Consider the following 15703-nt stretch of genomic DNA (forward strand, 5'->3'; position numbering starts at 1 on the left):
GTCGTGGGTCAGTACTAATGTGGTGATGAATGATGCAATTGGGTTGTGGGTCACAGGGATGGCTAAGATTTGGTGGTGGCTGAGATTTTGTGATAGCGGTGGAAGAGAAAGGTGGTTGGGTTTTATGATTGTGATGGTGGTTGTTTTGTGATTTGGAAAAGGAAGGTGGTGGTTGGGTTGTAGTTTATTTATTATTTTATATTTGGGTCGGTTGTGGTAGCCACTATGGTAGAGCAGTGGTGGAGGTGGTTGTAGATGATTGCTATTGGTTTTGTGAAGGTTGTTTTTTATTTATTGTTTTAATGAGTTGTTTATATTTTTTTAAATGAAGTGATTTGAAAAATAAAAAAACTTTTGATATAGGTTGTATTATAAAGTAAGATGTTAAAATAAATAAAGTAAGTTTTTGAATTGTTAAAAGCAAAAAATTTTTATTACTTTGAGGTGAATGCTTGCACCGTAAGTTTTCCGTATTTAAATAACAATAAAATTTCTGACATATATTTCTGTAACATTCAAACAAGTATTTTCATATCATTGAAAATTGAACAACAATACTTAATCAATGCTACCAAACAGGCCAATGTTCCGTTCTCAACGACAATGTCGTATATATACGACTTGTAGCAGAATACCAAAAGGTGCAAGGCGCATTTTCACCTAAATTCATCAAGTCAAGCTCCCCTTATCCTCTTCTATTGAGGCAAAAACACAAGAACCACCTTCCTTTTCAAAATATTTACACAAAACCCACAATATGGAACCAAAACATTCGGTATTCTCGTAAATAAACTCCAATTGAACCCCCATTTCACCACCCCTAAATGCACAAAAGAGAAAAAAACACAACACTCTCTTACAGTGAAACAAACCCAACCTCACAACATCATCATCATTAGTATCACCATGGCGAGTCCTTCGCTCTTAGGCTCCGCGACGTCGTCGTTTCACGGCCAATCCCCACTTTTCAAATCCCCAATGTCAGTACGGGCGGTCCCTAGAAATGGGGTGGTGTTGACGACGGTGAAGGCGGCGGCGGGGGCTGCTGTGCTGGTGGAGAAGTCGGAGGCGGAGAAGCCCAGTCGTCTCAAGGCCACTTACATCGAAAAAATCATTCCCAAGCTCAAGGAAGAGTTCTCCTACCACAATATCCTCCAGGTAACCAACCCATTTCTTTTTTTAACTTTCTTTATCCAATTCATTGTTTGGATTTCTATTGGGGTTTCAGTTTGGGGCTGAAGACTGTTATGCTATCATATATGTTTTTTTTTTGTAAATGGAGAACGGTCTTTTGGTTATATGAGAAAATGTCACAAAATATTTATCAACTGCTGAGGTGGCTAGTGCCTAGTTGTAGTTGTTAATGGCACTTAAAAAAGTGACCATATAAAGAACCATAAAAAATTGCAAAATGAACTGTTGTGGAAAATGTTATGTACGTAGCATTACTATATCCATTTGCGCAAACTCAAGGAAGAGGAATTAAATAATTCAACTACAATGGAGTTTAGCACCACTGTTTGGAGTAGATGAGCTCATATATATATTCAGTTTTTTGGGGGGTCAGAGTTGCTTGTTTTCTTGGTGGCCAAGGTACACTTTCCGTTGAAAAATAAAGGGGGGGATTAGTACTTTGGTTGCCTTTTTATTTTAAGTTTGGGTTATGATTCATCTTTTTGGGTTCAGAATTAAGTATTTTTTTCTTGTTCAAATTTGCAATGTAGGTTCCGAAGATTGAGAAGATTGTGGTGAATTGTGGTATTGGGGATGCTCAACAGAACTCGAAGGGTTTGGAAGCGGCAATGAATGATCTGGCACTCATAACAGGGCAGAGGCCAATAAAGACACGGGCGAAAAATGCTATTGCCACGTTCAAGATCAGGGAAGGACAACCGCTTGGGATTGCTGTCACACTCAGGGGAAGTGTAAGCGTGTTTTGTTCTCTCAATTGCTGTTTTTTTTTTTTTTTTAATAATTATTTGAGCTGCCTTTAGAGTTAGTTTTAATGATTCCTTCAATTTAGAATTTATGGATTTATTAGTTATTACTAATCAAATAAAGAATTTCAGGATTTTATTGCTTGCAATGCTTAATAGCTAGAATTAAAGACTTAAGGCTGTTATTTTGAAACATTTGTGCTTCCTGTTATTGGCGGTTGTAATTGGTGGTAGCAGTAGTAACTTGGGGATGAGATGCCATTGATATGAGTAAATTGTAAATGATCACTTTTGAAGTAAATAGTCTAATAGTTTGGCTAAAAGAAGCAAGTTTTTCCCCTTTGGCATTTGGAAAAGTATTTACAGATTCTTGGAAAAATAGAATTTTTGGCTCTCGCTCTCTGCTAAATTACAAACTACACCCTCTAAGTTTGGTCTGTTTTCATTTTCATCTCTACTGTGAATAAAAATAGAAGATCTTGCTCTGGCCATGAGTAAATATTTCAAAGTAGCCTCACGATTTTTTTTTTTTTTTCAATGTTAGTCATTTGTTTGAATGGTGGTGGTGGTGTTTGCAATGTCATTGGTGTGGGAACAAGTCATTTGGAGCTTTAGGGCTTCTCAATCTCAACCCCCATACCCATAATCAAACCACCGACCTGTTCTCAACAACCCAACCAGCACTTATGGCCAACGTAGCATCTCTAAGCCAATTGGCCACACAATAAACCCTTAATCACCGCCACTGTTGCCAAGGACGCATTCCAATGTGAATTAACCAACCCAGACCAAACTTACTACCTAACCAATTCACCATCGCCTAAGCTAGATTGTATGTCACTAACCACCTATGTTGCCCAATCAAACCCAAACCAAGTGCTGCCATTCATATTCACTGTTGTTCGAAGCCACCCACGCCTCCAATCCCAAGCTGTCGATTCAACTCTTCATTGCCGCACTACCTTGAAGCAATGGAAATAGAGAATGAGAGGAAGTTATGGCAAACAGACAGAATGAGAGGAAGTGTTTTTTTTTTTGGAAACTAAGAGTTAGCGAAATTGTGTTGTTTTGGTGAACTCCACAAATTAGATGGAGGTGGACAAAAGCGCTACATTGGAAAGAGGATGGAAGTGGAGGGGCTAAATTGAAAAAATTGAAATTATAAAGTTGAAAATGAAAACAAGCCAAACTTAGACAGTGCAACTTATAATTTAGCCTTCTTTGGTGGTTGTTTCTTGCTAAAAGCGTACTGTTGACTTGTGTTATTGGAATTTTTGTTCAAATTCTGGGTATTCATTTCTTCTCATCGTTTCTTTTGAATGTGTAAGATCATGTTATGAATGCTGAAATCAAAGTTTTTGTAATCATCAATTATCTACTTAAATTTGACTCAAGTATACGAAGAAGAAAAATTTACTGAGACAATGGTTATGCTCGTCAATTTGACTTAATTGCTAGAAATTGATGTTCGTTATAGTTTGATTGTCTTTAAGATAGTCTGTGAGTGCTTGTGTTCTGGTTCACATGTTTGTGTTACATGTAATGGGATTACTTATCACAAATCATTCTATTTTTGTAAAATATCAATTATTATGCCTGCCGTAATTTACTTACCATCAACTACTAAGTGGTGCATCTTTGTGCCGCAGGATTCCAAACTGTAATTTATAAGTTCCCCATGGTCCAAACTAATTGAATCTTGTGATGTGAATGTTATTTGATTTTGACAGATGATGTACTCATTCCTGGATCGGCTAATTAACTTGGCTTTTCCTAGGACAAGGGATTTTCAAGGTGTAAACCCAAACAGCTTTGATGGGCATGGGAATTATAGCATTGGGATTCGTGAACAGAGTGTATTCCCAGAGATCAGGTATGATGCTCTAGGTAAGCCGAGGGGAATGGATGTTTGTATTGCAACCACAGCTAAAACCGATCAAGAAGCCCAAAGACTTTTAGCTCTCATGGGCATGCCATTTCGAGAGGGTGGTGGTTCAGAAATGGTGCGCAAAAAGAAGCTCAAGGCTCACCATTTTGGTTCAAAATCAAGGGGCAGATCACGGAGATAAATGTTATTTTTTGATTTAAATCTTGTACCATTTTGCTATTCTGTAGCATGTTTGCAAATTATGTCCGTAACGATTATGTTAAATGGAAACAATTTGGACGTGTAAATCTTATGTACTTGACTTGTTACCCCTTCACAGTGCAGTATTTTGGCTTATCCATTGTCTTTCATTTATAATGAATATACTTCTTAACCCCAAGGGTTAGTACAATCAATATCCTATGAAGTAAATAGTTCGAACATCTCATTTTTCCTCTTTTTTATATAAAAACTTTTTTAATAAGTAGAAAAATAAATACTTTTATATAAGAATTGTTTTCTGTTATGTTAAAAAAAAGAATCGTTTTCTGTTTATTTATTTATTTATTTTTATCACATTATTTAGAACTTTTGAATGGTTTTGAAGGAAAACTGATTTATGTCTTGTTGTCTAAGAAAGTTCAGCATCATACTTCTCGCTATCCGTTGATCTCAGCATGTAAAGTGGGTGGTCCTTACCTTTGCTTGTTATGTAGGCCTTATACCTAGCGTATGGATAAATTTATTTGGGTAAAATATCATTTTCTTCCTTAACTTTTACAAAAGTTTGTTTTTCGTCCTTTAAAGTTTGCAAAATGTTCAATTTTCATCTTTCAGTTTATGTTTACATGGCTTAACAGAGTGATGACATGTTATCTGACCTGGACTAAAGCATTTGTTTAAAAATTTATGGACACATGGGTCATTCATTGATTAAATATTTTACCCCTCACGGTGATTCGTCCCTCCTTTGTTCTCACAGCCAACTGCACCTTTGCTTCTCTCAGGTGAGATCTCGACGCTGGCAACAAAAGCAAGAAAAAGTTGTAGTTTGGGACTCAAAACTTTGGCTTGATTGGGAGCTATATGTGCGGCAATACTTGTAAAACTTAATGGGTTTGTATTTTGTAGTTGAAGCCGTGGCCCTGGAGATTAAAATTAAATGAATTAAAATAAAATGATATATGTCCAGTGGTGGTTTATGTCCAAATAATATATGTCTAATAGTAATTCATGTCCAAATGATATTTCTAGTAATGGTAGATCAATTTATTAATATATATGTTCATTAATGAAGCATTAGTGAATCCATGCTTATTAAATAGTGAGATAATATTGAAGTAATTTGCATCCAGTGGTGCAATAGTAATGTGTTAACATATACTAAATAATGTAATCTTGAAAATAGATAAATATTCACTTATCTTGTATGTTTCTGGCTCCAGCTGTATAGCATCACTTTATTCTTTATATGATTTGTGACTCCAACTATATAGCGTTAATAAGCTAATAACATTCTGGCGATATAATAACATTAGTCGAGTGGTATAATGATAATGAATAAAATGTACTTAATAATTTAAATTTGAAGATAAAAATATAATGACTTATCTTCATAGTTCGTATAACATCAGTGGATTAATAATATTCCAGTAGCATGATAATGTGAGTCCAGTGGTACAATGTGTTATTATGAGTTCTCTCATGGTGACTTCACAATCGAAGGGGAAAAATTGGTGCAACTAGAGGGAGAGAGAATATGTCCAGCCGTGTGCATAGGTTGGTTAAATTTATCATCTTTATCTTGCAAAATGGTGCAACTGGGAGGGAGAGAGAACATGTCTAGCCGTTTGCATAGATTGGTTAAGTTTATCATCTTTATCTTGCAAAATGGGTGCAACTAGAGGGAAAGAGAATATGTCCAGCTGTGTGCATAGGTTGATTAAGTTTATCATCTTTATCATACACTTAAATGATTTTCCCTGTGTAATACTCTTTTAGTTTTTTTGTCAAATATGAGTGTTGTTGCCTTTGAGGAGAAGGACTTTTAGTCTTTAATGGTCATATGTCTTCTATGAGAAATGCTTTTGTAATATGTTCTTAAAAGAGTGTTTGGTATCTTTAGAGATGTACGGAGATAGTAAAAAATATATATGTTTTGTGAGATATGGTGTTTGTAAGATAAATTTGGAATATATGTGAGAAGTATGTATGGATAGTTTGTGAGTAATGTGTTTGTAAAATATATGGAAGTATGAGATAGATAACATGAAAGTTAAATATAGTAAATACATGAGCTTAGAGTTGCTGCTTGAGTGGTTTTTTTTGTGTTATGACATTGGCTATGTTGCTTTCTAAGAATAGAGGTATTGAAAGAGAAATAGAGAAAGGGATGAAGATGTGTTTATGTACAACAAAATGATGATATTTAAGAATAATAGAGTGTGAGAGATATGGGTAGTAGTGTTATAATACATGTGTTGTGTTGTTATTTAAGAAGAGGGATTTTGTAAGAGAGACGAAGAAAGATATTGTTGAGGTCTAAAAAGTTATAACAAGGCTCAAAATAGCACAGTAAGTGAACCCCATGAAAAATAATAATAAAAGGCTTGAGCTCACAACAAGAAAAAAAGATGGTAGACCCAAATCTATTAAAAAGATTTAAGCCCAAGACCCACGAAGGGATAGGCCTTAGGGTCCATGAAGCGAAGAGAAGAAAGAAAAAGCCCAGCCTGCCGAGATCAGAAAATCATTAGGGAGTCCAGTGGTAAGAACTGGGTCAGGATACCCAGGAACTGCCAGGAGCTCGGGGTCCTCGGGACGTGCAGCAAAGCTAAGATGAGATTAAGACAGCTCAAAAGAAGTCCCAGGAAACACAAAGAACGAAGAATAGATACATTCTTATCAGCCACCCAATGATGTGGAAAGGAACCAGAAAGTTTGGAGACTAACAATTCATGAATAAGGGGCTAGTACCTTAAGGAGCCCAGAAAGAAGAACCATGAAGGGAAGTAGCTAAAAAAACTTTCAACCTGGCAAGGATGAAATCGACTCACCCGGAAAAAAATGACAAAAGGAAAGGTAGCAAAAAAAGTTGAGTCTAAAAAGTTGAGGTTTAGAAGCCTTGAAGGAAGAGAGATTAGAGGTCAGCTCTCTAGGGACACCCTAGAACGGAAAGTCAGCAAGAGGCTTTTTTTTTATGGGAGAAAGCACCAAAAGAAGAAAATTATGAGAAACAAGGACGAGATCAGCGACCAAAATTGCTGGCACAACATTGGCTCTGGTACCCAAGGGAGCAAAGGAGGGGAATCAGTGGAACCCCGGAACCTTAGGATGACACTATAAAATGGAGAAGCAGCTAATAGTGAAGGGGCATTGAAAAATAATGAATTAGAATAGAAGCATTGAGAAAGCTCTATAAAAGACTCAAACAAAGTAACAAAAGAAAGGAGAATACCGCTCAGTATCCTCAAACAGCTACTATAGAGCATACTTGGATTCAAAGGAATTTAAATTTTACAATTCTTAGAGGCTGGGAGAGCCATCTAAGTTTGTAATTTTTGAATTTATTTGAACCTTGTAACACTCCTTACTGAGTATATTGTAATACACAAATATGAAAGTAATGTAATATTTCACATTGCTTTAAGAATCCTTAACGTTTATTTTGTATCTTCATTTATCACATTACTCCTTTACTGTTCTTGCTGCTCCATACATATATATTTCTTGTTTGCTAGTACGTATGTATTGTAGGATTCCTGCTCTGTGCACCACTTGGTTTGTAATCAGCTTATTTAGCTGCGGTGGACCAAGCCCAGTTTCTTAAAACAACAACTAAAAGAATGGATAGTGTGTAATGGTGTGTGGCTTGGTCCTTTTTATATAGAGTCAAGTATGTAACTAGATTAGAATTAGTTGAAGGGAAATTTAGCAAATAAGAAAAAGTCTTTGACAAAGTAAGTGATTTTATTAGTGGGTTTTTGGTTTTTAGTTAAAAGAAGAAAGTTTGAGACTTTAAGGTTGCTGTTGTAGCAGTACAGCAGTAGCTGTTGTAGCAGTATAACAGTAGCTGCTATAGCTGTCAGGTTTACGGCAGTAGCTGTCCTGACACAGCTGGATGATGTCAGCTGTGTGAGGTTTTCTGATGAAGAAAATATTTTGCATTAAATTCATGAGTTTGGCTAAAAATAGTAAGATAACCTTTATGAGATATTCCTATTTTTGATACTGTAGCGGAATAATAAAGATCTTAGCTTAAAATACTATGATTTCTTTTATAGGACCTTTACTTCTTTGGTTATAGCAGCAAACTGCTGGGATTGGACATTAATAGGTTGATGATGTCACTTTTGAACATGTGTTAGTTGCCTAAGCTGCTGCTGGAGCTATTGCAGTTGCTGCTAGATCTACTGCAATTTTTGCTGGAGTTGTTGCTGTTTCTACTAGAGCTGTTGCAGCTTTTGCTGGAGTTAAGACAGTTTTTGTTGGAATTATTGCTGGTATTTTTAGCTAAGTTGCCTCTTTTGAAAAATTATATGTTTAATTAATGGTTTTATTACAATATAATTTTGTTAAATAATAGACTAGTTGGTTAATATTTGATGAAGTTTTAGAGATGTAATTATGGTCTTTTTGTGTTTTGATCAAATCTTGGAGAATAAAGAGAGCATTTAATACTAGATATGAGATATTAATATAGATTTAGTCATGTGCTTGGGATTGATTTAAATTATAATATAATTTATATGAAATAATATAATTACATTTTTAAACTTATATTATATGATGAACATTAATTTTTTACGCAAAGAGCATGATGAGTTTTATCATTTTAAGTGTTATGTGATATGAGAGACTTACCAAAAATTATCTATTACACACTGACTTGTCAGAGTTTAGGGAATTGGAAAAGACATGCCAAGCAACATGTTTTCCTTTATCAACCTTGAACTGCTAAAACTTTACTGAACATACTTCTTGGCCCTCCAAACCACGACTCCCAAAATTCCTTCGATGAGACTCATGAGTTTTGATTATAAGTCGAAAATGAGATGTTGTGCCATGAGTTTGAACTATGGGCTTTGATGAGACAATATTGCCATGAGTTTTGGACCATGAGTTTCGGTGTCATTTGTGAATATGAGCTATTTTGGGCTTTAAAAGAGGTTTTTTCTAAAATTTATAATTTGTTGATGTGTTGTGAGTTGCTAATGAAATAAATACCATATGCTGTGAAAAATTTGTCCTCAACAAAGTGAAAAGAGGAAGAAAGATGCAGGGCTTTAAAAAATTTCAGGGGTAATTTTGGCTTTTTATTAGAATTGATCTAGTAAACTGATGTACTACCCATGTCAATTTTTTATTGGTTTGGAAACACCAATTCAGTAGCTGAGTTGGTAAAGCATATACTTTCTCCAAATAATAATAATAATAATAATAATAAAATAAATAAATAAACTAATAAAAAATCTTCACAGCAAGTCCTCAAAAACTCCGCCGGGCCGTTAATGAGGAAGTAATTTTTTTGTTTTTTTTGGAGAATCTATGAGGAAGTAATTAAGAGTGCCTAATTACGCCTCAAATCTAATCTAATCCATATGGTAAGAGTTGTATACGAAATCTATCTGATAAAGTGGCGCTAAAACAATCAAGCATTAAGTATAGCATTAGCATAACATAACAACACTATTGAAAGAAGAAAAATCTAAAAAGCAAAGCAAGTAGCAAGAAAAGAGACTGTTAAAAAACGAAAGAAAGAAGGATGTCGAGTATTTACTACTATCATCAGATAGCGATTGGAAGAGTAGCAATGGCCGCTAAACCCTCAGTTTTCAGAGCCGACAATCCCCTCCCTTCCGATTTCTCCACCGACAGTTCCATTTACCGCCGCGGTGGCGGTGGCGCTGGTGGTCCCTCCTCCGCCTCTCGCCGCCGCGACCTCGTTTTCGTCGTCAATCCACGAGGTCTCTCTCTTCTCTCTCTCTCTCTCTCTCTCTCTCTCTCTCTCGTTCTTGAATTAATATTTAGTAGTAATTTTTGTTGGTTTTGGAGAAATGGATTAGGTGCGAACGGTAGGACGGTTAAGGAATGGAAGAAGTTACTTCCCTATCTCAGGTCCCGCCTCGGTACACACTGCAATGTAAGTTCCAGTCGTTTTCACCAATACGACATGCTTGATTTTTGTACATGCACACCTGACACCACGTGTATTTGTTCTTTTTCGTTGTCTTCATCAGCTATCATTTTGAAAATTCCAGTAATTTGAAGGTTATGATTATTTTTTCCATGTATAAATTTAATTTTGAACCAAATGACAAATGGGTACTTCTCTCTCTCTCTTTTTAATAAAATTTTTAGAGTAAACCCGTAAAATAATTAGTCATATATATATATATATATCTTTTGATAAGTATATATATATATCTATATCTATACTGATATTGATTCAAGTTATTATATTTATTTATGTTTTTATAATTAGTTTTAAATCATATTGAAAAGATATGTTGTGGTAATTTTTGGGACACTAATGTTAAATTTGGAAATTTTGTAGAGTTTTCTGATGTGAGTTTTAAATTTGTATGGGTTTGTAGTGAGCTAAAAATTTATAGATGTCTTGAAAAAGTTAATGGCTTGAGATTTGGTTTAGGTTGTGTTGATATTTCTATTTTGTGGCCAGATATGCGAATCCTTGACTTCAGGTCCTTCTCATGCAATTGACATAACAAGGGAGGTAGACATTTGGGGGCCTTTTTAGTTCAGGCTTGAACCAATCTTATGTTCCCTACTTAAGGATTGGTCTGATACTAATTCTTCTATTGGTAATTTGCTCGTATGCAGGCTATACGGGAGGGTGCTGATGTTGTGGTTGCAGTTGGAGGTGATGGAACTCTTCATGAGGTTCGCAACATTACATCTGCTGAAAACTTATTTATTCATTAACTTGTTTCTCGTAACTCCTCCATGTGGTACATGTGAGCATGACTGGAGGGAGTTCTGGCTTGGTATTTGATTATAAACAACATACAAAGGTGCATGCCATTAAGAATTTTAGAATTATGTGGACAATATGCAGACTTGATTCTAAGCAATTTTAGGATGGGGACTTCGGGATAGTCACATTCTTTCATACTAAAAATGCCTATTGAATCTACTAATCTATTTTAGATTGCAATAAGCAGGTTGTTAATGGCTTCTTTTGGGATGGGAAACCTGTAGCTAATCCTGAAGGGGAGCTTATGCATTCAACTGCACTTGGTGTAAGTGATGCCATCAGACCATGATGGTAGTTTTGATTTAGATTGTGTCTTGTTCTTTATCTTAGCTGCAAAATTCAGTTGACAGTAATGTGTTGGTCTAACCTGTGAACTGGTTTGCATGGATTTTTTTTTCAAGAGAAGATATAATTTTATTGTATCTTTGTACAGCTCATACCCTTAGGGACTGGGTCTGATTTTGCCAGAACGTTTGGATGGTTAGTTCATGGTACTCTGATCTCATTGCTCTTGATTCCATTTTTCTTGTAATTAGACACACACATACACATTACTTGTTCTATCTCATCATAGTATGCATTTCATTCATTCTTTAGGAAAAATGATCCTCATGAAGCTGTTGAACGCTTAGCTAAAGGTAATCTTCAGTTTATTGTGATTCTTCTTTCGTTCTGTCATGCTTGTGTTGATTTAGGAGTTGAGGAGCATCCACTAACTAATTGTTCCTATACATGCTTTAACTATGTCATTTATATTTTGCTAAGGAAGGTGTTTTTCAGGGTTGAGATCAAGGGTAGATGTTGGGGTTATTAGTGGAGAAAGTGGAGAATCACATTACTTCATAAATGTTGCTGACATTCATTTGTAAGGTTAACTTGATGATTTTCAGATTGAGTGTTAAAGAAGGCATGTTGATCTTAAATATCTCATTATTTTGATCTGTAAAATTTTGCAGGAGTGCAAAGGCAGGCTATTATGCCTCTAAATACAAGAGATTTGGAAATTTGTGCTATGTTCTTGGTTCTTTGCAGGCCTTTATGGGGCACCATAATGAAGACCTCAGAATCAGGGTTAGCTCAATTCAAAGCTCTCAAGTGTAGCATTTTTTCCTTTTCATTATTATTACACAACTCCGTAGTATTTTAATTAGTACTACAAGTGTTATTTATATAATGCAGTGATAATAGATCAATTTTTGATAATTATGCTGTGAATTGTGATCATAGATCGACGAGGGTGAGTGGAAAGTATATTCCCAAGTGACAGCCCTTTGCATAGGAAATGCTAAATATTTTGGTGGTGGCATGATGATTACACCAAATGCTGATCCTTGCAGTGGAAATTTTGAGGTAGAATAGTTTTCTGGGAATCTATTCCTTAACTTACTACCTTTTTTGAATAATCAAAATTAAGTGCTTTGCCATTTACTTTGAATTTTTCAAAACTCTCTGTACAGGTTGTGATTCTTCAGGACTTCAAGTGGTATGACTTTATACTTAAACTACATAGGCTATACATGGGAACCCATTTATCGGTGAAAAATGTATCTTCGAGGAGGTATATTCTATCTTTTTTTTTGGATTAGTTATATGGGTATTTTTTGCTCTTTGCTGTCTCTCTCTCTCTCACTCTCTCTCTCTCTCTCTCTCAATATTTGCACTTTGTTGCCCTTTTTTTCCCCTGATGATTTAGTGAATTGTATTGAGTATCTGACTAATAAAATGACAAATATACTTGACAATCTTGACCTGAGGGTAATTTATCAACTCAACTTCATCTCTCATGAAATCTCAAAATGGCATAATGTTGTTGTATCTTGTGTGCTATTGACCGAACTTCCATGTAAACATAAAATTTTATGCAGTATGTTACTATGCCGACGTCAGCAAATGTTGTCTAAGGTGTTTTTCTTTTACTTTTTATTTGTTTGTGTGTGTGTGTGTGTGTGTTTTTTTTTTGGGGGGTTGGGGGAAGGATTCATGTATTACTTCAATATGAACTGGTTTCAACAACTCTGCTTGTTATTTTTGGGCCCCCAACTTACTTTTATCACACCGGCCACCAATTTGGTTCGTGTACCCCCTCTGAAACAAATTGCCTTAAATACTGGGCTGTTTCGGTCATCTTTTTGGTGGCGTCTAGATCTTTTTGTTTTCTTAGTATATAATGAATATGTAAACCTTTATGTTGCCATCTTTTATCTTTTTCGTTATTGTTAATGTTAAGAAGTTTGAATAAATATTTTGAATTGAGATGGTTTTTGTTTAGTATTTTGAATTGAGATGGTATGAGTCTATTGAAGAGTTAGATGAAGCTGTTTTGAGTTATATATGTGTGTGTGTGTGTGTGTGTGAAATAGCGGTAGTTCTGAAACTTTATAAAGGTATTGAATTATATTGCTTTCCAAGCCAAACTGAAATGGCATCCAATATGGTATTTGACTATCTGTAGCCGTGACTCCGATGCCCATATGAATCATACTCTTTTAAGACAATGACTAAATACCTTTTGTAAACCTCAACAGCAATATTTTATAGAGCTTTCTGTAAGTTATTCCATCGAACCCATATGATCATCACATAGATTTAGGAACAGCTTATAGTGGTAGGCACTAGGCACTAGGCAACAGTTTTTATTTTTATTTATTTATATGGCTCACCTTCACCTAGGCTTATAATTGACACTCATTTACAGCTGTTAGGATTTTGACTCAAAATGTGTGCCATTTAAACATTCTTGTCTCTGGTGCAGTGTGCATTCCATTGAAGTGGAGGACCTCTCAGGCCGTGGCAGCATATACATTCAATCTGATGGGGAACATTTAGGTTTCCTTCCTAGGAAGATTTGTATTTTACCTTCTGCTATAGAGATGATATGCTGATACGAGGTCTGGAGTACTGTCTAACTAATGCACAAGGTTACTCATCTCATTTGCTTGAAGTGATTCATTTCTCCTGCGAGTCTTTAGATTCCTTTGTCCTTAGATGTATCAGAGGAAAAGCAGGTTGAGAGAAACAAACAACTAAACCAAAGGAAAGTAATCTGTGGGAGAGCTTTTGAGGAGAGGGAAAGGAAATCACATGAATGGAATTGATTATAAGAAATCCCTAGCCCAAAAAGAGAAGAATGAAGAAGCAGGTCTAAAATTTTGTCTGTTACAGAAGATACAAAGTTACAAACAAAGCAATTTTTCTTTTCATTTGGATTTCGCAATTCCAAGTGGGTTGCCCAGTAGTTTAGGTTTGGTGCTTGCTTTGACAAATGTTGTGAAATGTAGCCCAAGATAATGCCAATGAGGCTATGACATGGCTTCTACCAGAACCGAGCTGTTCTTGTCACTAGAAATAAATTGCATTTCAATTCTCTCCTTTTTTTTTTTTTAATCAAATAGCACAGCCGATTATCCTTATTTGCCTAAAATGATTGCTATGAAACTCTCTGGCTTTTGAATATTGTCGAGATGTGTGCTTAGTGAATTGGCGACTAGTGAAAACTCATCATTTGTTGGATTTGGCCAAGTTTATTCGCTTAGAGTTGAGGCAAGAAGTGACTTTAAGTAAATATTCAATTTCTATTTGTTAAAAATCATTTTCTTTTCACCTCTGTTTGGATTGAGGAGTAGACTATGGACTATGGAATAGGTGCAATTTTTGGCTAACTCTACTCTACTGTCTCTCCCTCCCCCTCTTTCCAAACTGATCATTAGATAAATAGTAAATAAACTAAACTTGCCAAACTCTCTCTCCCTCCCCCTCTTTCCAAACTGATCATTAGGCAAATAGTAAATAGACTAAATTATCCAATCGCTTAACTGACTTTCCTTTTTTGTTTCAAAATATACATGGGGTGAAGGGTGTCCATTGAATAGTGAATGAAAGGCCGTAGCTGGCAAAATTTGTTGAATAGTACATTTTTAGAAAAAAATTTGGTGAATAGCATGCGTAGGAATGGCAACGGGTTCGGGCCGGGTTTTTGCATACCCGGACCCGACCCGCGGGCCAAGACCCGGAACCCGGACCCGGCCCGATTATTAATCGGGTTTTTTTTTTTCCGAGGCCCATACCCGCTCCGCCAGGCCCCACGGGCCCCGTTTATCTTCTTGGACCCAAATCTAGCCTAACAATTTTTTTTTTTTAAGCCCATTAAATTTTTTCCCTAAATTCAAGCCTATTCAAGCCATTTAACATGGCCCAAATGCCAAAATTTGGCATTTAGGCCACATTATAGGGCAACCAAATCAAACCAAATTATAAGTTAATCATAAATTAACAAATCACAACTAAGATTTTAAATCAACAAATCACTTAAAAAGCTATAAAATAAATCCCACAAGTCTAGGAAATTACAAAATGTCTTATCCTCCAACTAACAAATGAAAAAGACTAAGAAATTCTTACAAAATGTCTTATCCTCCATAACCGGGTTTTTATCTGGGGCGGGTTTTGGGTCGGGTTTCGGATTTTTTTTTATAAAACCCGGACCCGACCCGAACCCGCTTCGGGTTTTTTTTTAAAAAACCCATACCCGACCCTATTCTTTATCGGGCCGGGTAAAATCCGGCCCATTAGGGTCGGGCCGGGCCGGGTATCCGCGGGCCGGATCTAAATTGCCATCCCCTGCATGCGTTTGAAGTTATTTAGTTATGTATACTGTTTTTAGAACTCAAGTTTGCCAAATTCGAGTTCCAATTGGTTTAGTCGTCTGACGTGGATTTAAAAATTAAAAAAAAAACACGTGGAAATTGAGTTTAGCAAACTCAAGTTCCAGCCCAGTTTAGACCTCCATTCTAGAGAGCTCCAAGCTTAGCCTTTCACCGTTACCGTTGCTAGCAACATATTGCCACTGCCATTGTGGTGGTGGCTTTCAACTCAAATCCTCATTCTCTGTCTGTTTTGCATAGA

General features: G+C 35.9%; 2 protein-coding genes across 2 annotated transcripts; both read left to right on the forward strand.

The window, feature by feature from the left end:
- Positions 1-643: 643 nt before the first annotated feature.
- LOC142617223 (large ribosomal subunit protein uL5c) lies at positions 644-4161 on the forward strand. The gene is made up of 3 exons (XM_075789993.1): positions 644-1158; positions 1725-1925; positions 3668-4161. Exons 1-3 carry the CDS (start codon positions 907-909, stop codon positions 4004-4006), a joined length of 792 nt encoding a protein of 263 aa, XP_075646108.1. The 5' UTR covers positions 644-906; the 3' UTR covers positions 4007-4161.
- A 5286-nt stretch (positions 4162-9447) lies between these two features.
- Positions 9448-14171, forward strand: LOC142618074 (sphingoid long-chain bases kinase 2, mitochondrial). Its single transcript, XM_075791041.1, has 12 exons — positions 9448-9770; positions 9870-9946; positions 10487-10540; positions 10648-10707; positions 10989-11066; positions 11235-11281; positions 11399-11439; positions 11582-11666; positions 11758-11872; positions 12029-12151; positions 12259-12359; positions 13554-14171. Exons 1-12 carry the CDS (start codon positions 9569-9571, stop codon positions 13681-13683), a joined length of 1113 nt encoding a protein of 370 aa, XP_075647156.1. The 5' UTR covers positions 9448-9568; the 3' UTR covers positions 13684-14171.
- The last annotated feature ends 1532 nt before the right edge of the window (positions 14172-15703 follow it).

This window comes from Castanea sativa, chromosome 11, assembly GCF_040712315.1.
Source record: "Castanea sativa cultivar Marrone di Chiusa Pesio chromosome 11, ASM4071231v1".
In the NCBI taxonomy this organism is placed as follows: domain Eukaryota; kingdom Viridiplantae; phylum Streptophyta; class Magnoliopsida; order Fagales; family Fagaceae; genus Castanea; species Castanea sativa.